At 44.9% G+C, this 24545-nt stretch overlaps 1 protein-coding gene across 1 annotated transcript in view; it reads right to left on the bottom strand.

Annotated features, from left to right (window-relative positions):
- DEGS2 (delta 4-desaturase, sphingolipid 2) overlaps positions 1 to 10492 on the bottom strand; it is a 29558-nt gene extending 19066 nt beyond the window's left edge. The window contains exon 1 of the mRNA XM_073349642.1: positions 10351 to 10492. Within this exon, the coding sequence (XP_073205743.1) occupies positions 10351 to 10432 (82 nt within the window). The 5' untranslated portion in view covers positions 10433 to 10492. The remainder of the gene's footprint in view (positions 1 to 10350) is intronic.
- Positions 10493 to 24545: the final 14053 nt, after the last annotated feature.

Genomic DNA, 24545 nt, shown 5'->3' on the forward strand with positions numbered 1-24545 from the left:
CATGAGTGAAGCATAATATACGAGTGTCAACAGCAGCCACTTTGAACTCACTCATCACAGGGTGTATTTTTTAGGTACAGTAAGGTGCCCAATGTACTACAGGATACATAGTAAAAACAGCCTTAGGCCACATACCGATGCAGCTGTGCTGCTGTAAGATCTCCCGTGTAGCCACTCTATGCTGACAGGAGAGAGCTCCCCCATCAACATAATTAAACCACCCCCATTAAGCGTCTGTAGCTATGTCAGCGGGAGACAGTCTCCTGCTGACATAATGCTGTCCACAGTGGCACTTCTGGGGGGTGTAACTTGCCGCTCAAGGTATTTTTTTTCCTCCACACCTTTGAACAATGTAAGGTGCACCAACAAAATTGCTAGTGTAGACACAGCAGCCAAATAGCCTCTATGCCAATGATTCAACCATAAAGTCAGACACCAGAAAGCAATGGTGATTTCTTGCACTTGCTCGCTAAGGCTATGTCTACACTACAGCCTAAGTCAACAAAACGTATGTTGCTCATTCACACCCAAGTTACACAAACATAAGAACTTGTGTGCACGATGCTATGTCAGCGGGAGAGGTTCTCCTGTCGACAGCGTATGCTGCTCACAGAAGTGGTTTTTTTATGTCAACAGAAAAGCTCAACCCCGTTGGCATACAGCATCTTCACCATCTGTACTAGAACTGTGCCACTGTAGTGCTGCACATATAGGCATAAGTCTTTCACAAAAAAGACTTCTAGTAAGAGCAAAAGAATGCCCTACTGGGTCAGACCAATGGTCCATCTAGCCCAACATCCTGTCTTCCAACAGTGACCAATGCCAGATGCTTCAAAGGGAATGGACAGAACAGGGCAATCAAGTGATCCAGTCCCAGCATCTGGCAGTCAGAGGCTTAGGGACACCCATAGCATGGGGTTGTATCCCTGACCATCTTGGCTAATAACCATTGATGGACCTATGAACTTCTAATATTTAAAAAAACAAAAACACAATTATAGTTTTGGCCCTCACAACATCCCCTGGCAAAGAGATCCACTGGTTAACTGTGCATCAATTACACTGTTTTCCTTAACAGGAAACAAAATGAATTTGTCCTCCTAGAGACCTGGTAATTAGATTTAGAGTTAAAAGGTAAATCACTTTCAGCTATAACATTCAAAGCCAGCCACTGGCAAGGTTAACTGATTCAGTCTTTATCTCAGCTGTATTTAAGCACCTCTGTTCTTTTAAAGTAAGTTCTGTGAAGCAAAACACCATTCTCCAGTAAAGTTTATTAGAATGGTTTTATAAACTAGACTTGATCATGCATGCAAGTGAGGTCTCATTCTATCAAGGCCTTAATATTCTGCTCATTGTGCTATCTGGATGCCTTTATCTAACTGAAACTAACATTCATTGTGTTTGAGTTACTGATTTTTAAATGATGTTCTCTATCTTACAATTAAGAATTGGCACCACGCACTGTGGGTGAAAACAGTCTGGGCCAGGTAGTGATAGACACAGCACATCCTGGAGTCAGGATGGGTTTCAATCTCATTATACCTGGTTGCAAACATAGGACATCTCCTGGACTGCACCATACCTTCTAGCCCATATCTCATCAGGAAGAGTAGAATATTGACCTGTATGAAGCCCTGCATGACCACTGGCTGATTGTGTCCTTTCTCTTCTCTACAAATTATCTGTCTTATGCTATAGAGTATAAAGGTAAAATATGAACTAGGAAGCAAGTAGAAGGAGTCAGCAACGGCTTCCACTACCCTTAACACTACATGGCAGGGGGAAGAAGTGAAGATATTTCTAGTCTGTATGGGATACAGCACCAGGCACGTTGTCAGCTCTCAAATAATGGGATAGCCATAAGGAGGAGAGGGAAAGTGAGAAAGACAAAAGGAAGGAGGAGAATAATGGGTAGGAACAGAACCTCAGGAGGCTGAGGGGAAAAGAAAAAGAAAAGGAGACATTACAAAAAAAAAGGGAAAAAGAATAAGATGAAGAAAAATTGGAGAATAAGAGCAATTAAATTCAAACAGAGGGCAAAAATGAAAGCAAGAGATGGGGGGAGGGGAAGAAGGGGCACAAACAGGCTAAGGGAGCAAGTCCAGTTCCTCCTTTGCCCCTGTTCAGGTATGAAGAGTTACACCATGGGATGGTCAGCAGTTCCAGACCTGTTGAACTGTGCTGCTGTGACATAAGATAGAGTGAAAGTCTATCCATCAGGTAGACAGAACCTATATTGTATAATCAAAATCTTGAAACTCACTTTCTGAGCAATGGGCAGTTAGTACCAATTGTGGAGGGTGAACATTACTGGCTCACAAGACGAGATGGTCAGAAAATAGTGAGCATGTTTTGAAGTCTGAATTTTTTTATTTTTCTGTCACCATCGCCCAAACATCCCTTTTCATTGAAAAAATGGAAAAAAAAAAAAAAAGGAAAGAAATGGAAATGGGGGTGGGGGAGAAAGAGCGGACTAAAACAACTTTCATTTTTCTTTGAATTTTGTTGAAAAATTGGAACATTTAAAAACCACTAACTTTTTCTGTTAAAGTTCTCTTTCAGGAGAGAGAACATTTCATCAGAAAAGTTTCAAATGAAAAAATTCAGCTAGTTCTAGTCCCAGGTAATGGCCCACTGTGATGCAGGGTGCCATCTAGCAAAGGGTTCACATTGTTCTTTATAAGCAACTCCTATCTGAGACCTGACAAACACATACATCTAACACTTTGCTTCCTTGGTGTTTATCCATAAAGGATAGCATATGAAGACTCTACTGAAAGCTTGCAACTTATCAATACTCATTGTGAGATGTGTGTACAAGGAATAATGTAACTACGTTCAAAATTATGATCTTGGAGTGAAAAAATGAGTCACTAGGGAATCATGTGTCACAGTAATAGGCCATTCAAGCAGGAGGAAGTTGTCATCCCTCCTGGGCTAACCAATTACATAGTGTATTGCTCAATTGTCCACCTTTGCACCAATCCACGAAAAAAAAAAAAAAAATGAAAAACCAAAGAAACCATAAGAAGCAAAACCACTGGTGACAAGGAATAGGACAGTGAGAGGATGGCCCTGTCTGTGGATAAAGACAAAAGTTGGATTCAGTATACCACAGAGTGTAGAAAGACATTGTGCATCCATTCATTGAGGAGGTACCTTGATGAATGAGGGTACTTCATGAAAGATTGTGTCCTGGCTCCTTGGGGCCAAGAAACACTGCAAAAGACTAAACTTTGGTAGTGGGAATCTACACTATTAGATATTAATATTACTTTCCCTATGTGTTCGCATTTTGTTTTTATGTAACCATGTTTCCATCACTCACATTTGTGTCTGTTTCAATCTCAATTTAAGTTATTTTGTTTTACTATACTCAAACAGAGGTGAAGCGATCAGAGGTAAAACTGCTAAACTATGGTGCACTGTTCCGTTGAGAACCAAGGATTCGGGATATCTGTGGGTATCCAGTGATTCGGGGATGGATATCACAAGGGAACACTGTGAAGTGACTCAGAGGCAAGGGTGCATCTATTGTCAATAGGTAGGGCTGGTATAGCCCAGAGGAGAGTGCTTGAGTGGCCAACAGACTGCTTGCGTCAAGGAGCTAGCACAGAAAAAAAGACTCCCTTATGCTAAAGGCAGGCGGCAATAAGGTGACTCACCGCCCTAGTTGCTCCAAGAAGTGTCACACTCATGAAGAAAAGAAAACCCACACACATTTTTTCTATTTATTAAGCTGTTCCCCAGAAGGATGAAGAAAGCACTGGACAAGGACTCCAGAGACTGGGGATCAACTCCCAGCTTTGGCCTAGCCATTTTGCTGGCCAGGATAGAAATAGTTTTTGCTTGCCCTCCTGCAGCTTTCCACATCTCCCCCTCTGCCCCACGGGCTAAGCCAGTGGTGGGGAACCTTATTTCCCCTATCAGGGGCCACTGACCCACAGGGGGAAAAAAAAAAATCAGTCATGGTCACACAGCCCCGCAGGGGGGTGTGGAGGCTCGGGGCTTCCCCTAGGCCCTGGGGCAGCGCCAGAAATGAGGGATTCAGGGTGCAGGAGGGGACTCTGGCCTGGAGGTTGGGGTGAGGGCTCCAGCTGGGGGTGCGGGCTCTGGTGCGGGGCTAGGTATGAGGGGCTTGGGGTGCTGAAGGCAGCTCAGGGTTGGGGCAGGGGGTTGGTGTGCGGGAGGAGGTTCGGGACAGGGCTCAGGGATGGGGGTGCAGGGTCTGGGAGGGAGTTTGGTGCAGGAGGGGGTTCTGACCTGGGGTAGGGGGTTCAGGGTGCAGGCTCTGGCCAGGCAGCGCTTACCTCAGGCGACTCCCAGTCAGCAGCGCAGCTTGGCTAAGGCAGGCTCTCTGCCTGCCCTGGCTCAGTGGGGCTCCCAGAAGCGGCTGCCATGTCCAGCCCCTAGGTGGAGGGGCCAGAGGGCTCTGCACCATGTGCACTGACTGTGCCCAGAGGCATCACCACCACAGCTCCCATTGGCCACGGTTCCCAGCCAATGGGAGCTGCGGGGGCAACACTGGGGGCAGGGACAGCACATGGAACTTCCCTGATTGCCCCTGCACCTAGGGGCTGCAAGGACATGTCGGTTGCTTCCAGGAGCTGACCAGACTTTTAATGGCCTGGTAACCGCAGCTTTCCCCCACAGCAGGGGGGGGTCAGTGCTTGTGGCTCCAGCCCTGCAGGGGAGCACCAAGGCTCAGGGCTTCTGACTCATGGCGTGGAGACTTGCTGCAGGCCAGATCTGGTCCATGGGCCATAGTTTCCCCACCCCTGGCATAAGTAAAGAAAACCACAGCTAGCCAATCAGAATGGAGCCCCCAGAAAGCCAGCCATTTGGAGCAGAGCAAAATAAAAATAAATAAATACACATACATACAAGCTAAATGGCACAGCAACTTGGCACCCCCTCGAAGCTAGCATTCAGAGCAACTGCTCTGCTTGTCCAACCCTAGAACTGGCCCTGACCACAAGCTTCCTGTGTTACAGTAACAACTGGTTCAAGGTAGTGCCTATGTACTCCCCCTCCCAAGATCAGGGTCCCACTGAGCTAAGCACTGTACAAACATATAAAGAGTCCCTGCCCTGAACAGCTTACTAACTAGCCAGGACAGATGAAAGGTGGAAGAGAGAAGCATTATCCTGTTTTAAAGATAGGGAACTAAGACACAGCAGGATTAACTGAATTGTCTGAAGTCCTACAGGAGGGCTGGCTGGGCCAGGGGTTCTGGGTTCAGTTCCAGAATCCCACTCTACTGTCTTAACCACAAGACATATCTGGCTCTTTTACAAGTCATTTAAGAGCTGTGCCCCATTTCACAGGAAGAGATAATATCTCCCTACCTTATGGGGTGTTGTGAAGATAATAGCACGAGTACTTAGATTAGCAACAACACAGCTATATTCTATACAATTGCAGCTGATGAGCAGTGCTGGATTTACAATAGTTCCAATGGCTCCAAGGAGCCGGGCCCATGCTCAGAAGGGTCCCTGGCCTGCTCCACTTGCGCTGCAGCCCGAGACCCCGCTGTGCCCCCTCCCAGTTGCTCCTCTCGGCCTGCCTGCCGGCTGGCCGAGGCCTCCTTTCCACCCCCTGGCCCCAACCACCGACTCCTCTCTGCCCCCTGGCCGGACCCCAGTGCAATTCTGGCTCTGGGCAGTCTCTGCTTCCTACCACCTGTGGGGCCCTGTCTCCCCGGAGCTGAGCTGCCTCGGACTGGTGCAGAAGTCTGGTCCGTCTCAGCCAGGTGGTTGAGGGAGACAGTGTGGGGGCTTGGCTGGGCACCTGCAGGCAAGTTGGTCCTGAGGGAGCCCTGCTGGGGCAGGCCCTGGCCTGGCTGACGGTACCACTCCCAAGGGGCCAGAGCGATCCCCCACATCGGGACCAGCCATGGCTGCACTGCTGGCTCAGCCCAGCAGAAACACAGGCCCTGCTGGGAGGCGACTGAGTGCGGCCGGGAGGCAGGATATGTGGGAGGGGGTCTCTGGGGGGTCTTGGAGGGGTGCTGGGCTGAGGGGGCAGGGAAGATTCTGTGTTTGTTGGGGTACTAGGGAGTGGGGGTTCTGTGTGGTGTGCTGGGCAGTTGTGGTGGGGCTGGGGGTGTGCAGGGAACTGTGCATTTGTGGGGGGATCTAGAGGGGGCTCTGGGCACAGTGGGCTGGGGGAGGCACTCTGGCCATAGGGAGTCAGGAAGGTGTTGGGCGGGCGGAGGGGCTGTGTGGTGTAGCATGGACCCACCCCTGAAGGAAAGGGGTATGATGGCACCACAGGGCCAGGCAGGCCACTGTGCATCTGGCAACTGCTGTCTTGTAAATAGTGCCCTCCCACTGAGCTGGGCAGAGCAGGGCTGCCCCTGCCCTGCCACACCCCATTGCCTCTGGCTGGCCCCTCACTCTGGGGACTGACCTCCCCACACCATGCTCCATCTACCTCCGGGGTCCCACAAATGGTTAATCCGGCCCTGCTGATGAGTGTTTTTCAGAGGTAGCCCCCATAACACACACATTTCTGTACTCCAGCCTGGAAGTGGACATCACAGTGTACAAATGAGAAGTATACGCTGTGACACACGAGTGGAAAGCGAAGTGATTTTTGTGGCTTGGGCTTAAGTCCTGAAAAAACACACCAGAACACACTTTATGTGCTGTACTATCAGTATACTCAATAGATTTCTCTTATTTAGGAATCCCAGTCAATATACTCAATGCCTGTTTGATAAATAGAATGGCCAGGCTCTTTCCTCGTTCACATAACAAGAATTTAACTCTAAAAAAAAAAAATTACAGGTGTCTGGCTCAGAGGCTGGGGGGGGGCACGCAGGAGGAGAAGAAGAGGGGCTATCTTGGATGGGTGAGGTTATGTGTAGGAGGTCAAACTAGATCAGAGGTTCTCACAAGAAATATTTTGGTGGTCTCAGAGTGCAGCCACCAACTCTTGCTGGTAGCCACTGACAATTTTTCCTAAAACACTTAATTAACTTTAGGAAAAACAAATAAATGTGCATATATAAAGGTCCAAATCATTGTAATTTATGTAGAGTTTTTTTGCAGACAAAATAATCAACAGTTGTCTCTATTCTTTACTGGACCTAAACAGAATAGAAACACAAATAAGGTGCTCTGCATGTTTTGCTTTTTTTAAACGCTTGCTAGCTAGTAAGTCTGTTACTGTGAAAAGCAATTTGTTAATATTACTTTTCACAGCAGACTTACTCAGCCCCAGCAAGCTAGGGGGGGAAATTAAGTTCTGGATGGGGAGGTGTGTAGGGAGAGGTGTGTGTGGGGGGAGGCAGTGGCAATTGGGGTGCAGATACAGGGCTGGAGGAGGCAGCAGAGGCCAGGACCATGGTGGTGGGTTAACCTGGGGCCAGAACATGAAACCCTGTGGTTGGGGGAAGGAGCCCACCTCCACATGGATGAAGACCAAGTCCCACTGCCCCCAGACAGGTAGTGAACTCCCACTGATCACCTGCTCCTACAGTGTTTGTGGCTCCAGAAGGGGACAGGGACCAACCCCTGCTGGTAGGTCTGGGGCAGGGGCCACTGCTTTGCCCCACTCATCACCACCCACAAGGCTGTGGCTGCACGAAAAGCCCCCGGTGGCTGCATTTGGTATGCTACCAACACTCCCAGCTACCTTCGAGACACCACTGACTTCCTGAGGAAACTACAATCCATCGGTGATCTTCCTGATAACACCATCCTGGCCACTATGGATGTAGAAGGCCTCTACACCAACATGCCACACAAAGATGGACTACAAGCCATCAAGAACACTATCCCCGATAATGTCACGGCTAACCTGGTGGCTGAACTTTGTGACTTTGTCCTCACCCATAACTATCACATTTAGGGACAATGTATACCTTCAAATCAGCGGCACTGCTATGGGTACCCACATGGCCCCACAGTATGCCAACATTTTTATGGCTGATTTAGAACAACGCTTCCTCAGCTCTTGTCCCCCAACACCCCTAACTCTACTTGCGCTATATTGATGACATCTTCATCATCTGGACCCATGGAAAAGAAGCCCTTGAGGAATTCCACCATGATTTCAACAATTTCCATCCCACCATCAACCTCAGCCTGGTCCAGTCCACACAAGAGATCCACTTCCTGGACACTACAGTGCTAATAAACAAGAGTCACATAAACACCACCCTATACTGGAAACCTACTGACCGCTATTCCTACCTACATGCCTCCAGCTTTCTCCCTGACCACACCACACGATCCATTGTCTACAGCCAAGCTCTGCGATACAACTGCATTTGCTCCAACCCCTCAGACAGAGACAAACACCTACAAGATCTCTATCAAGCATTCTTACAACTACAATACCCAGCTGTAGTAGTGAAGAAACAGATTGATAGAGCCAGAAGAGTTCCCAGAAGTCACCTACTACAGGACAGGCCTAACAAAGAAAATAACAGAACACCACTAGCCGTCACCTTCAGCCCTCAACTAAAACCCCTCCAATGCATTATTAAGGATCTACATCCTATCCTGAAGGATGACCCAACACTCTCACAAATCTTGGGAGACAGGCCAGTCCTTGCCTACAGACAGCCCCCCAACCTGAAGCGAATACTCACCAGCAACCACATACCACACAACAGAACCTCTAACCCAGAAACCTATCCTTGCAACAAAACCCATTGCCAACTGTGCCCACATATCTATTCAAGGGACACCATCACAGGGCCTAACAACATCAGCCACACTATCAGAGGCTCGTTCACCTGCGCATCTACCAATGTGATATATGCCATCATGTGCCAGCAATGCCCCTCTGCCATGTACATTGGTCAAACTGGACAGTCTCTACGTAAAAGACTAAATGGACACAAATCAGATGTCAAGAATTATAACATTCATAAACCAGTTGGAGAACACTTCAATCTCTCTGGTCACGCGATTACAGACATGAAAGTTGCAACACAAAAACTTCAAATCCAGACTCCAGTGAGAGACGGCTGAATTGGAATTCATTTGCAAATTGGATACAATTAACTTAGGCTTGAATAGAGACTGGGAGTAGCTAAGTCATTATGCAAGGTAACCTATTTCCCCTTGTTTTCCTAACCCTCCCCTTCCTCAGACGTTCTTGTTAAACCCTGGATTTGTGCTGGAAATGGCCCACCTTGATTATCATACACATTGTAAGGAGAGTGATCACTTTAGATAAGCTATTAACAGGAGAGTGGGGTGGGGGGAGACAAAACCTTTTGTAGTGATAAACACCCATTTTTTGTCTACTTTTGAGGAAGTGTCTCAAGGACCTCATTTTACTAAATATTTAACTAGATTTGAATGTTTTTGAAGTACTATATTTCTGGTGATCCAATCCCTGGTTATTATAAATCTTCACAGCTTTAACCCATGCCAAAGCATGTTGCGAGTCACTGGAATGGGATTTTTTTTTTTTTTTCTGTCTAGGGCATGGGTCCTACGAATTGCTGACCTCTTTGCCCCAACCTGTCAAACTGTGGCCTGCCAGGCCATTCTTACACACCCTTAGAAAAATTGTACCTTGCTCTGCCCTGGAGTGAGCAGGGTGTACCTGATCAGTGTCTGATCACCACTTGATCTCTGATCTCTCCTGGCACTTGAGATTTGGGTTACAATTCAGTGCAACCCCCAGTAATGGCTCCTTGGCCTGCTGTTCCAAGCTGCTGCTGCTGCTATTCTCTCCAAAAGGGAAGGCTGCTCAGTTCTAGTCTAAACTAACTTAGCTATGGGGAAAACCTGCTAGATCAATAAGCCAGTGCCTCCTTTGTAAGTAGGACAGAAGGCTCCAGTAATAAAGAGTTTGCAAGCTGGAGTAGGAATTCTCCTGCAGAACATGCCACAGCTAACCAGTTTAACCTTGCAGGCCATAGGCCAGAGCAGTTTGCTGCGGATTTCCCTATCCTGAATGAATCTCCCAGGGTTTGTGGGGGGGGGGAAGGGGACAGAGAGGGAGAACAAACAGGGCAAGGGCAGATTGTCACCCACAGGGCTTCAGAGCCCCAGAGGAAGACAAACTAACTCCCACGATAGCAGCGTCCCCCCGAAGGGGCAGGGCAGGGTCGCCCTCTAGGCGCTGCGGCGGCTCCCCGGCGCGGGGGACGCGCTGTCCGCGGGAACGGGCGAGCGACGGGACCCCGGAGGCAAAGCGGAGGGATGCGGCTCAGCCCCGAGAGCGCGGGGAGTGCCAGGCGCGGGATTACAGCGAGCAAAGGGCAAGGGCAGAGCCGTTCATCGCCGTCTCGCCACGGCAGCAGGGAAAGCAGGTGCCTGCCCGCGCCCTCCCCGCGACGGCTGCCGGCAGCCGCTCCCCCGCGCTGCCCGCGCCTACCTAGGATCTCCCACCGCCGCTGCGTGTGGGGCTGCTCCGTGTAAACCCACTCGAAGTCCCCGCGGGTGACCCTGTTGCCCATGTTCGCCCTGCCGGTGCTCCCGGCTCAGCGCCTCGTCCCACCCCCAGCCGGCCCCGGGCTTTATACCGCCTGGGCTCACCTGAGGGGCGGGCGCAGGCTCGGCCCGGCCCCCGCCTCCCCGCCCAGCCCGGTTCCGGGACTGCCTGCTCCTTTCTCCGGCCAGCGCTTCCTCCCACCCCGGCCTCAGCCCTGCCCCGCGGCTCAGAGGGGAGGCCGGGTTGGGGGAGACACAGGGGTGAAATGTGGGTGAGACTGGGTTACCCTGGGCCGAGCTGCACCCGAATGGGATGGGTCAGGAAGCCTGGTGAGGGTGAGACTGGGTTACCCTGGGGTGGGATGAGGTAGGATGGGTCAGGAAGCCTGGTGAGGGTGAGACTGGGTTACCCTGGGGTGGGATGAGGTAGGATGGGTCAGGAAGCCTGGTGAGGGTGAGACTGGGTTACCCTGGGGCGGGATGAGGTAGGATGGGTCAGGAAGCTTGGTGAGGGTGAGACTGGGTTACCCTGGGGCGGGATGAGGTAGGATGGGTCAGGAAGCCTGGTGAGGGTGAGACTGGGTTACCCTGGGGCGGGATGAGGTAGGATGGGTCAGGAAGCCTGGTGAGGGTGAGACTGGGTTACCCTGGGGCGGGATGAGGTAGGATGGGTCAGGAAGCTTGGTGAGGGTGAGACTGGGTTACCCTGGGGCGGGATGAGGTAGGATGGGTCAGGAAGCCTGGTGAGGGTGAGACTGGGTTACCCTGGGGCGGGATGAGGTAGGATGGGTCAGGAAGCCTGGTGAGGGTGAGACTGGGTTACCCTGGGGCGGGATGAGGTAGGATGGGTCAGGAAGCCTGGTGAGGGTGAGACTGGGTTACCCTGGGGCGGGATGAGGTAGGATGGGTCAGGAAGCTTGGTGAGGGTGAGACTGGGTTACCCTGGGGCGGGATGAGGTAGGATGGGTCAGGAAGCCTGGTGAGGGTGAGACTGGGTTACCCTGGGGCGGGATGAGGTAGGATGGGTCAGGAAGCCTGGTGAGGGTGAGACTGGGTTACCCTGGGGCGGGATGAGGTAGGATGGGTCAGGAAGCCTGGTGAGGGTGAGACTGGGTTACCCTGGGGCGGGATGAGGTAGGATGGGTCAGGAAGCCTGGTGAGGGTGAGACTGGGTTACCCTGGGGTGGGATGAGGTAGGATGGGTCAGGAAGCCTGGTGAGGGTGAGACTGGGTTACCCTGGGGCGGGATGAGGTAGGATGGGTCAGGAAGCCTGGTGAGGGTGAGACTGGGTTACCCTGGGGTGGGATGAAGTGGAAGGGGTGGGGTGGCAAGAGTGAGACTGCAATGGGCTATGCTGGGTTACAGTGGGCTGTGGGGGGTGGGCTGTTTTAGAGCTGATGGCCTGTGATGGGATGGGTTACTGGAGGGTGGGGGTGGGTTGGGTTGGGTTGGGAAAGAATGGGATGGCTCCTGTTAGAATAGGTTACACATGGCTGGGTTGGGATGTTGGATCATATTAAAGAAATTCTGTAGTAAAATCACAAATGAGTTTGATTCCCCATACTTTAAATTTTAAAGTTTTAAGTTTTAAATTCCAGGGTATTACTAATTAAGAGGTCTCTTGATTTTTGGTACTGTTTCTCTATGTGTGAAACTTGCAAGCTGCTAATTGTGTTAGTACCTTCTAAGACAGAGTCTGTTCTCAAAGCAATTCTTTGTAACAACAACTACTCACACAGAGAGAGACTCAAAGCAATACTCTGTAACAACAGAAACAGCACCCAGAGACTCCCCGCCCTTTTGTTGTATTCATCTCACTTTGTTAACAATTGTTATTAAAATAGAGATAGAGGATGTATGTGGATGTATGCTTGGTGTGGATAATAACTGAATGATCAGGGAGGTGCCAGCCTAAGAATCCAGTGTCCATCGGCTGAAGAAGGTATCAAGTGGAAATAACCAGAGGACCCCCGGAGGGCAGATTGGAATCCACCCAACAGCCTCAAGAATGAGAGAACCAAAGAACAAGATAACATCTGGCAGCACGGAGCTGTCAGGAATGTGCCATCTGCTGATTGATTCAGCAACAGCGTGATGAAGCAATTCCCATAGACTGGCATAGGAAGAAATTCCTATAAAAATGGACTCTAGAAAGTGAGAACTTTGGGGTCTGATTCTGCAAACCAACTTCCAGGAGCAACGGATGAGCATCTGAGAAGGCCCTGCTCCCTCCTCATGTCCAGGCCACCTGGCCAGTGACTTGGCATGAGCAACTCTAAGGCTGGTAAGTATGGTAACAACCTTGCAGAACCTGTGTGTGTGTGTTTGTATGAATGGATGTGTGAATAAATATGAAATTGAATGGAATGTTATAGCTATAACTAACTGCCTACTATGATTCTTTCTGTATTCACAATAAATGTGGCATTTTGCCTTTTCCCCTTTAATAAGATCCTGCTGGTTTTTATTTTATTGGTATAACAGGGATAGAGAGGGCTGGAATTGGCTGGGTTGGGTTGGATGAGTTTTTGGAAATAGGTTGGGTTACAAGGGGTTGGAATGGACTGCGATGGTGTGTGTTAGAATGGCTTACACGTGCATGGGTTGGGAAACAATGGGTTGAAATGAGGTGCGTTGGGTTGAAATGTGTTATATGGAGATAGGTGGGTTAGGGTACAAGGGGTTAGAATGGGATAAGTTGGAATGGGTTATATGGAGATAGGTGGGTTGGGATACAAGAGTTTTTAATGGAATGGGATGGTTTTTGTTAGAATGGGTTACATGGGGATAGGATGGGATGGGTTCAAATGGGGTGGCATGGGTGGGTTATACAGGGATGGGGAAGGTTCAGATAGCTAGAAGAGTAAGGAATGGGCTGGACTGGAGTGGGTTAGCATTAACTGCTTCTGGAATTATTTATAAGTATTTTGTCCTGGGAGAGTTGTAACAAGACTTCACTATAATGAACAGCATAGTTTCATTTCTTTTATTACATACTTAATGCAAGAGTGTAAAGAATGCTGCATGACACATGTCAAGGCTGATTCCCCACTCTGGCACTTTGAGTGGAGAAGATGGGAGCCCACAAGGATTCTAAACATTAATACTGGCCACTCCAGCCTTGTATTAAACTCCCAAGGTTACAGCTTTTTTGAGAGCCCAGGAAGGTGCACTTGGGAATTCCTTCCTGTGGGGTACCCTCAAGCCCTTTCACACCCCCTCCAGGGAATAGCTGAAAAAGAAAACAAAGGAAATCAGCTGTGGCCACCAGCTAATTAAATGATGTGCACAAACCTTTTAGGACACAAAATCCAATCCTGTTCTTAAAAAAGGTAAATTTTATTAAAAACAAAAAGAAAGAAATACATTTGAAAACACAGGCTATTGCTAGATTTAAAAAACCCACTTACAAAAGTTAAGCATCAAGAATAACCTTCTTGAGGTCCAGCTTAAAGGTTACAAGCAAAACAAAAGCATTTGGGTTTAGCACAGTGGAGTCCACAAGCCATAAAGAAATAAAAAGAAATAAACCTAATCGCATCTTCCTAGACACTTCCTGATCTACTTACATATTTGGGGTTTCAAATGAGTAGTTTTTAGGTATAATCTGATGATTTTTCATACCTGGCCCAAAGCTTCTTACAGCATTGCTGCTCTGCTCCCTCTCTCTGGAGAACAAGAGACAGACAAAGGGGAAGTTTTTTCCCAGTTTTAAAAAGTTCTAGCCTTCCCACTGGCTCTTTTGTTCAGGTGCCCACTCCCTTCCTTTTACCTATACAGGGAGACTTTTTAACCCTTTACAGGTAAAGCAAGTAGAGAACAACTACTAAGAGGGATTTGATAGCTAACTGGCTGGGTGGGTGTCCATAAAAGGGAGCTACCCCCACCCCTTTCATTTATCACAACTCACATTTATCAGAAAAGTCAAGAGTAGAAGTTCAGCGGAAGGAGTTCTTGCTACTTGACATTGTGACCTTTCCTCCCTAGGCTATGGTAGTAAATATTTAACAAGAAATAAGTGCCTTTGTGGGGTCATTTCTTCTTGGGGGATTCTGGGTACCTGTAGAATGGACTGTTGACATAACTTAGCTATTACTTCTTTATTACATGGACATTTTAATGTCAGATTGATGCTATGTCTACAATGCAAAAAACACCAGGTAAGTTCCTAGAGGATAGGTCCAGCAATGGCTATTAGTCAGTATAGGCAGGGATGTAATACCATGCTCTGAGTGTCCCTAGCCTCTGTTGACAGAAGTTGGGAGTGGATGACATGGATTGGATCACTCAATGATTGCCTGTTCTGTTCATTCCCTCTGAAGCACCTGGCACTGGCCACTGTTGGAAGACAGGATACTGGGCTAGATGGACCATTGGTCTGACTCAGTATGGCCGTACTTATGCTTTGGGATGTGTGTGGTTTGGTGAGGTGTATGCTACTAAGTAGGGGGCAGGGAGGGGAGCAGTGCTTCTGCGTGATTTGTCTAGAAATGAATGTCCATTATGGAATTTACATTGATTGATGGGATAATGATACAGCTTACACTTCCTTATTTTTGAGCATCTTCTCCCCTATGCAATTTTTTTTTACTCCAATTGTGACAAATGATCCATCAGCATTTAATATCACCTCCATAAAAAAAGAAAATATCTTTGAATATTTCTCACTTTGCTCTAGCAAAGTCCATGCACTTGTTTCAGATGCAGGCAAAGCTTTGGAGAATTTCCTTTTGAGGAACCTTGCCAAGTGAGAATGATACAAATCTTTATCCCTATAATGTAGATAAATATTTCATGCTCACTTCCCCCACTTTCCTGTGTTGCACTGTGGAAATGCTTGACCTGGATGAGAACTCTTCCTTCTTTCTTCTTGATAGAAACAGGATGTCACATTTCTCCAGTCTCCTGGCCATTTTCAGGCAGTATTTTCAGTAGCAATGAGCAGTCAAACCATGATGAATCTGTTGCTGAAGCTCCAGCTCTTACTAAGGCATAATTCAAATATTTGAACACAATTGATCCTCATTCTAGAGATGAGAAGTAAAAAATGTAAGATGGTCAAAATCTGAGACATCCATATATTAATTACTCTCTGTCTAGACATCTTTTCCTGAACACCTCAAGAAATACTTAAATAAGATGGTCAAGTAGGAGCTGAATCTATTCTTTGATCACTGCTTATAATTTCTGGGATCCTTGTTATTCTCTACATCTCTTAATCCTGGGGTCCTTAGTTTATGTTTCCTTGTTCTGACTCTGCTTCTCAGGAACAATGGAAAGTATTGGTGCTCCCTTGATGAAGTCAGACAAAGAAGGTTTCTCTTAACCCAAAGGTCTTGCTGATCTCAATGATTATATAGGTGTCAATCTTAAATGGGAAATGTTAATCCCTCCCCCTAAGAGCCTAATGCCAGGAGGAATTGATGAGAAATATTTGTACCCTCTCATGACTCCTTTTGGGAATACTTTAGGAAGAATGGGATGGTGTTGATAAATGCCATGAACTCTCTTCCCCATCCACCATATCCTTAGGTTACCCAAAGAGCATCCTCTGCCTCTTCTGATATGGGTATTCTGCAATCTTCCATATACCTGTTGTCCCATAAATTGAGACTAGGTGTGACATTTACAGAGAAAATCAGAGGAGATCTTGGCCACTGGTTTTGCTGGATCCCAAGGTCAGCTCTGCTCATCCCATTAGTCCTAGTTATACCCCACGTACCACCCTAAATAACTTACTCTAGCCTTCTTTGCACTTTTAAAATAGCTGTAGATAATTAAGTCCCAGACTTTTTGTCCTCTCTTAGCTTGACTGCATATTTCTCCATCCTAATCTTTCTTCATAAATCAGTTCCTTGGCTTCAGCCTCCTCATATCTGAGTCGCTCTTCTCTGAATTCCATCCAGTTTTTCAGTATCTTTCTGGCAGTAAGGTCCCCAGTAACGAATTCAGTATTCCAGGTAGTTATATCAGAGTCATACAGAGGAGGACTATTGCTTCACTGCTCCATCATTTGATGCCTCTCCAGGTGCAGCCCTGAAATTATATTGGCTTTATTTATTGTTATTCATAATCATTATTATTAGGGCTGTTGATTAATCGCAGTTAACTCATGTGATTAACTAAAAAGAATCCATGATTAATTGCATTGTTAAACAATAGAATACCAATTGAAATTTATTAAATATTTTTGGATGTTTTTCTACATTTTCAAATATATTGATTTCAATTACAACACAGAATACAAAGTGTACACTGCTCACTTTATATTATTATTTTTGATTAAAAACATTTGCACTGTAAAAATGTTAAACAAAAGAAACTGTATTTTTCAATTCACCTCATACAAGTACTGTAGTGCAATCTTTTTATTGTGGAAGTGCAACTTACAAATGTAGATTTTTTTTGTTACATAACTGCACTCAAACAAAACAATGCAAAACTTTAGAGCCTACAAGTCCACTCAGTCCCACTTCTCGTTCAGCCAGTTGCTAAGACAAATAAGTTTGTTTACATTTATAGGAGATAATGCTTCCCACTTCTTATTTACAATGTCACCAGACAGTGAGAACTGGCATTCGCATGGGACTTTTGTAGCCGGCATTGCAAGGTATTTACGTGCCAGATATGCTAAACATTCGTATGCCCCTTCATGCTCCAGGAGATATGTTTCCATACTGATGACGCTGTTAAAAAAAATAATGCATTAATTAAATTATGACTGAACTCTTTTGGGGGAGAATTGTATGTCTCCAGCTCTATTTTACCCACATTCTGCCATATATTTCAAGTTATCGTAGTCTCAGATGATGACTCAGCACATGTTCATTTTAAGAACACTTTTCACTGCAGAGTTGACAAAACGCAAAGAAGGTATCAATGTAAGATTTCTAAAGATAGCTACAGCACTGGACCCAAGGTTTAAGAATCTGAAGTGCCTTCCAAAATCTGAGAGAGACGAGGTGTGGAGCATGCTTTCAGAAGTCTTAAAAGAGCAACACTCCAATGCAGAAACTACAGAACCCGAACCACCAAAAAAGAAAATCAACCTTCTGCTGGTGGCATCTGACTCAGATGATGAAAATGAACACGCGTCGGACTGAACTGCTTTGGATTGTTATCGAGCAGAACCCATCATCAGTATGGACACGTCCTCTGGAATGGTGGTTGAAGCATGTAGCGACATATGAATCTTTAGCGCATCTGGCATGTAAATATCTTGCGACGCCGGCTACAACAGTGCCATGCAAATGCCTGTTCTCACTTTCAGGTGACATTGTAAACAGGAAGCAGGCAGCATTATCTCCTGCAAATGTAAACAAACTTGTTTGTCTGAGCGAATGGCTGAACACGAAATAGGACTGAGTGGACTTGTAGGCGCTAAAGTTTTAAATTGTTTTATTTTTGAATGCAGTTACATTTTTGTACATAATTCTGCATTTGTAAGTTCAACTTTCATGATAAAGATATTGCACTACAGTACTTGTAATGGGGGAATTGAAAATACTATTTCTTTTGTTTTTACAGTGCAAATATTTGTAATAAAAATAAATACAAAGTGAGAACTGTACACTTTGTATTCTGCTATAATTGAAATAAATATAGTTGAAAATGTAGAAAACATCTAAAAATATTTAAATAAATGGTATTCTATTATTGTTTAACAGTGCAATTAATCATGTGCTTTTTTTAATTGCTTGACAGCCCTAATAATAATTATTTTTATTTTATTAAGTTTTTTCCTGGCATTAGCCATTGCAAATTCTTTTTTACCTTACTGTCCACCCTCTCCTCTGGGTATCTTTCAACAATACTGCCTTCCAACTTACTCCCTACATTAAATATGCAGGTTGTGGATCCTGTTTGCCCAGATATATTCGCTTGCATTTTTCCAAGATGAATTTCATTTTGTTAGGTTTCTGTCCATATTTTAATCTCTCTAGATCCCTCTGTATTTCCTTGTCCTGACTGGCATCCACAAGCACTCCCAAATTACTATAAATCTATGCAATTATATATATATAATATACACATATTAATATATGGTGAAATCCTACCCTCAGATACAGATGCCTACTCCTACTTTCAGTGAAGACAAGGAGAGCTGTATGTGCCTCTCACATGGAGGGATTTAGCCAATGGTAGATAAACCACAATAGAGATAATTTTAGTCATCATCTGTGGAGGAGGGTATATTCACACCACTGGGTATAAGTTGGTTTACAAGAAAGTGCCAGTCTATTGGACAGTCATGGGGAAAGAAGTCATATACTTATGTACAGAACAGCTGCAGCAATAGTGTTGGATAAAATTCTCCAGACTACCCAACCAATGTACTTTAATATTCACCTTAAAGGACCACTCCTGGAAGCGAGAGATGTATGTATTTGACAGGCTTGTTCAGTCTGTGGGGAGGGATAGCTCAGTGGTTTGAGCATTGGCCTGCTAAACCCAGGGTTGTGAGTTCAATCCTTGAGCGGATTTAGGGATCTGGGGCAAAAATTGGGGATTAGTCCTGCTTTGAGCAGGGGGTTGGACTAGATAACCTCCTGAGGTTCCTTCCAACCCTGATAGTCCTTGGCCTCTTTGCCACAAGACTAAACATTAAAGTGGTGATTAATGAGCTACTGATGACTTTCTGTTCTGTGATCACCAACTAATTTCACATAAACCATAGAACAACCTTACATAGCTTACTGACCTGTGATCTAGATTTGGTCCTGTAACACACAAGTAAAAGACTCTGTGTCCCATTAAGAGGCCACTGAGTTATCCAGTCACATCTGCATTTATGTTTCTCTCTGTTATGAATGAGTCCTGGAGTTTCATTAGCACAGCTATTTTGATCAGCTGACATTAATGGAATAAAGATCAGTGTATTCATTTTATTAGAAACTGAGTTTCACAGGCTTTGTGATGCTTGAAACAGCACATTCGAAAAAGTGTTGAACGTAGTGGTTTTCTCTTATGCATACAAATTATTAAGTAAGATGCACCTTTGTGAATAAGGTGTATGGAAAATATGGAAAAATCATATTTCATATATTTATTCTGATCGGGCTATTTTGCTTTTAATAATACTTGGCTTTTATATAATATTTACCATCCATAGATCTCTAAGCACTTTACAAAGGCAGGTAGGTATCTCTAAACCCATTTTACAGATGGAGAAACTGAAGCACAGAGAGGGGAATGACTTGACAGAACTGGAAATTCATCCCAGATCTCCTGACTCCCAATCCAGTGACACAGAGGCAAAATCATGATGAAAATTATTGATTTTATTATATCAAGTAAGTGATACAAGATAATTTGGTCAGTCTACTTAAATAACTGCTGTACTTCCACTTCTCTCTTACACTTAAACTAGCTTCTTTAAGCCAAATCTTGCCACTGATCTACACCTGGAACTCTCCACTGAACTCAGTAGGAAGTTCTGAAGAATTGATGGCAATATAAATGGACATTAGGGGATTTTTGTTTGTTTGCTATGTAAACCACTCTTTTGATGGAAATCTGACATCTAGTGGTCAGTTAGATTAATCACAAATGAATTTTCCATAGATACTATTTAGTAACTTTTAGTTTTCTAGATCTGAATTAGCATTCCTCGGCACTTCTAATTAGAATAATTCTTCCTTGACATTAACTGTTGAAGATTTTAACAGAAATTCCATTATCTAATCTATCTACAATGCATTCTATCACCATGGAATCTAGACAGAATTAGAGAAATACGTCTGTAAAACAGCAGTGCTTGGATTTAGGGTGAAGGCAAGTGATTGTAACTCCCTCTCTGTTCAGTTCACAAAGGATATCTGTTTGTTAAGGGGGCAATTAGGAGCGCAAATCCTTTAGTTCAAGCTGCAGAAGCTTCTGCTTTAGCCCTGGAGGTACCAATTCAATCCACAGTGAATATCAAAATGATGATTCTTATGTGATGATACACCCAAAAAGGGATGCATTTGTATTCTTAACCTTTTCTCATCCAGCAGAATTTGGCTCAAAGACTGATTTTAGCACCTAGTTACCATGGTGATGAGCATAATAACAATGCCTAGATAGTTTTATTACATTATATTAGTGGAATCCTTAAAGTAAAACGTATACCAAAGGACAGTTTTCAGAGCCAATCAGTTTTTAAGATTAATCCTAATTTCTTTTTGGATTGACTAATTAACCACCTTTCTTTTCTATGCCTCTCTTAAATTATGATTGTAGTGGATAAATGAACACCCAAATGGACAATTCTGTTCCCTAAAGCATTCCTGTTTATAATAGAAATTGCTTGACTTTACCATCTAAAAGTTTTAGATCATTTTGCAGTGAATTGTTTAAAATATTTTAGAATGTATTGGCCCCACCTTTATCCCGATCCTTATCTAATTCAGTCTTACAGCAATTAACTAGCAATTAACAGGATAAAGCATAGGCAGTAGGAAAGCCATCTGTATTGGATTGGAAATAATTTATTTTACATAAATACTACTCCAATTTTATAATCTCATTCTCTCTTTCTTTACCACATCCAAAACAATTACAACCTTTCTGAAGATGGGTGGCTCTGTAAAGCATTTTATTTTGTTCGATGTTAGGATTTGTGGTTATTTTCTCAGTCATGTGAGACAGATTTGCTGTTCCGTACTATAAGCACTGAGCTATGAATAGGGAATGTAATCATGGAGCAATTCTGCCGTTCTGGAATTTCAGGAACAGTTTTACTTTGATCCCAGGGTTCTAATATAAACTGTTAATAAGCCTCAGACAGGTATGCATTGCTTCTAAAGCAACAAGATTATATATAAATAGATATTAATATTCCCTAATTATGAATATACATGTAGATTATTCTAGTCTGATTGGTTGTTTTTCACATTATTTCTGTGTAGGCATTACATTTACCTTTGAGCCAAAATATATGTGTCCTGAACACAGAGGGTACAGTCCACAAAGCAATTTAGGCACCTAACTTCCAGAATTCGGCACCTGCATCATTGGCGTGACACCACTGCGATCCCAAAAACTTCTGCTTGGCTGCTGCCTAACCCAGTAGGCACCTAATTTTCTACTGTAAAAGTTCCCTAGGTAACTAAATTATAGACCCCACCTTTGTCTAAAGTTTGCACACTGATACTTCCCTCTAGGTGCCTATGTCTTGCACATTTTCAGTATAGCCTTTTGAACTCCTAAGGCTCACCTCTGTCACATGTCCTCCCTAGAGAGTTTATATACAACCCAGTACCACAATAGTGGCTTCCAAGCATATTGCAAGAAATTACCATACGTGTTACAATCCTATAACTATTGAGCTATGGGATATTGAGCTGTAGGGCTCCCTCAGTGTATCTTGTTGAAGCATTTCAACTAATAAATGAATAAATAATGAAAGAGTGATTGGAGTAGGGGAACTGGACCCGAAACAGGATCTCTCACTTCCCAGGTGGGTACCCTAACCACAAACTACAGAGTCTCTCTCTCTAGCTCTTGCTCTGGCCCAATAACTATTTAAGTATTTAATGACCGTGGAACAGTCGTTGGGCCAGAGGGCAAGAGAGAAAATACATGTGAGACTGACACTGTGGTCCAGGAGTTAGGGCACCAACGTCGGAGACCCTGGATCCAGTCCCCCTTCCCCAGTCATGCTTTCATTATTTATTGACGGTGAAATGGCTTCAACAGGAGAGACTGAGGGACTCCAGATGGACAGTGGCACTATCACCTCCTTCTTCTAGCTTAGGTGGCCCCCACCTCCCATGCTGGTTTTTGTGAATTGCTGTGATGTTGCACTCCATCTGTTTTATGGAAATATGCTAATGAGTGTGACTATAACATAATTGGAATATGCTTTATGCAAAAGGTCTCTTGTAAGGTATCATTATAAAGCTTATAATCTACTGAGTGTGTTTGTATGAATGTATCATTCTTGTATCTGAAGCTAGAAATATGAAGTATTACTCTGAAGTTTTATTGTAATTATGCAAAGTGTGGGCCATTAATGGTGGCTTAGAATCTTGATGGCTCCCATTAACTAGGACAATTGGTTGTAAATGGCTCCGTTTACTTGTAAGCCTTCCTGTATACCATGGGTACCAGTAAGTGAGTAATTAAGTCTCACAGGACATGTGAACATGTCACATGATACTGGAATCCATCTAAAACCTGGTGCTTTTCCATTTAGAAGGAAGGGTGAGAACCCAGAGAGAGACAAAGGATTCCTGCCTTGTGCCAAATATATAAAAGGGGGTGGAACAGAACAAAGGAGGATTGGGCCAAAAGAAATCTGATGAGGTTCAATAAGGATAAGTGCAGGGTCCTGCACTTAGGACGGAAGAACCCAATGCATGGCTACAGACTCGGGACCGAACGGCTAGGCAGCAGTTCTGCGGAAAAGGACCTAGGGGTGACAGTGGACGAGAAGCTGGATACGAGTCAGCAGTGTGCCCTTGTTGCCAAGAAGGCCAATGGCATTTTGGGATGTATAAGTAGGGGCATAGCGAGCAGATCGAGGGACGTGATCGTTCCCTTCTATTCGACATTGGTGAGGCCTCATCTGGAGTACTGTGTCCAGTTTTGGGCCCCACACTACAAGAAGGATGTGGATAAACTGGAGAGAGTCCAGCGAAGGGCAACAAAAATGATTAGGGGTCTGGAACACATGACTTATGAGGAGAGGCTGAGGGAACTGGGATTGTTTAGTCTGCAGAAGAGAAGAATGAGGGGGGATTTGATAGCTGCTTTCAACTACCTGAGAGGTGGTTCCAGAGAGGATGGTTCTAGACTATTCTCAGTGGTAGAAGAGGACAGGACAAGGAGTAATGGTCTCAAGTTGCAGTGGGGGAGGTTTAGGTTGGATATTAGGAAAAACTTTTTCACTAGGAGGGTGGTGAAACTCTGGAATACGTTACCTAGGGAGGTGGTAGAATCTCCTTCCTTAGAAGTTTTTAAGGTCAGGCTTGACAAAGCCCTGGCTGGGATGATTTAATTGGGGATTGGTCCTGCTTTGAGCAGGGGGTTGGACTAGATGATCTCCTGAGGTCCCTTCCAACCCTGATATTCTATTATTCTATGAAAGGGAGCTGCCAGTTATGAGAAATCTCCTAGTTACCACCTGAACTGGAACTAACAAGAACTGTACTGGGGAAAGGATTGGGCCCAGACTACACAGGAGTCTAGTCTGTGAAAGAAGCTTATTGGAACATCTCTGAGGGTAAGATTTACCTGTATTCAGTTTCTTAAATGTATTAGGCTTAGACTTGCGTGTTTTATTTTATTTTGCTAGGTAACTTACTTTGTTCTGTCTTTTATTACTTGAAACCACTTAACTCCTACTTTTTATTCTCAATAAAAACACTTTTGTTTATTAGTAAACCCAGAGTAAGTGATTAATATGTGGGGGAGCAAACAGCTATGCATATCTCTCTATCAGTGTTATAGAGTGTGGACAATTTATGAGTTTACCCTATATAAGCTTTATACAGAGTAAAATGGATTTATTTGGGGTTTGGTTTGGATCCCAACAGGAAGTGGGTGTCTGGGTGCTGGAGACAGGAGTACTTGCTGAGCCATTTTCAGTTAAGTCTGCAGCTTTGAGGGCGTGGTTCAGACCCTCGGTCTGTATTGCAGCAGGCTTGCATGTCTGGCTCAACAAGGCAGGGTTCTGGAGTCCCAAGCCATCAGAGAAAACGGGCTCAGAGATAGTTTCAGCACATCAGGTGACAGTCCCAAGGGGGTCTCTGTGACTGAACCCATCACAATTGCATTCTTAGATGCCTCTCTCTCCCCATTCATTGTATAGATGCCCAGATGCCTAACCCAGCTTTGCAGATCACAGGGTTGTGCCTATGATTTTCTAGGCACCTACAAGATAGGCACCATGATGCTCAGTACTGCAATGCCTAATTCCCTTCATGGATTCCATCTCAAGAACCCAATTTAATAAGAAGTAAAAGGAGAAGCAGTTTTCATATATTTTTCCACATCATTAGTACTGGCAGATTATGCTTTATTCTAAACTGGAGAGTGAGGAATAATCTGTCGATAAAAATGCCTGTTTGTACTAACCAGCTTCTGTTTCCCTGCTAATTCATGATATGTTAGACTCCATGTGATACATTAGCAGATTTTGTGGTATACATACA

Source organism: Lepidochelys kempii, chromosome 6 (genome assembly GCF_965140285.1).
Source record: "Lepidochelys kempii isolate rLepKem1 chromosome 6, rLepKem1.hap1, whole genome shotgun sequence".
Lineage (NCBI taxonomy): Eukaryota > Metazoa > Chordata > Testudines > Cheloniidae > Lepidochelys > Lepidochelys kempii.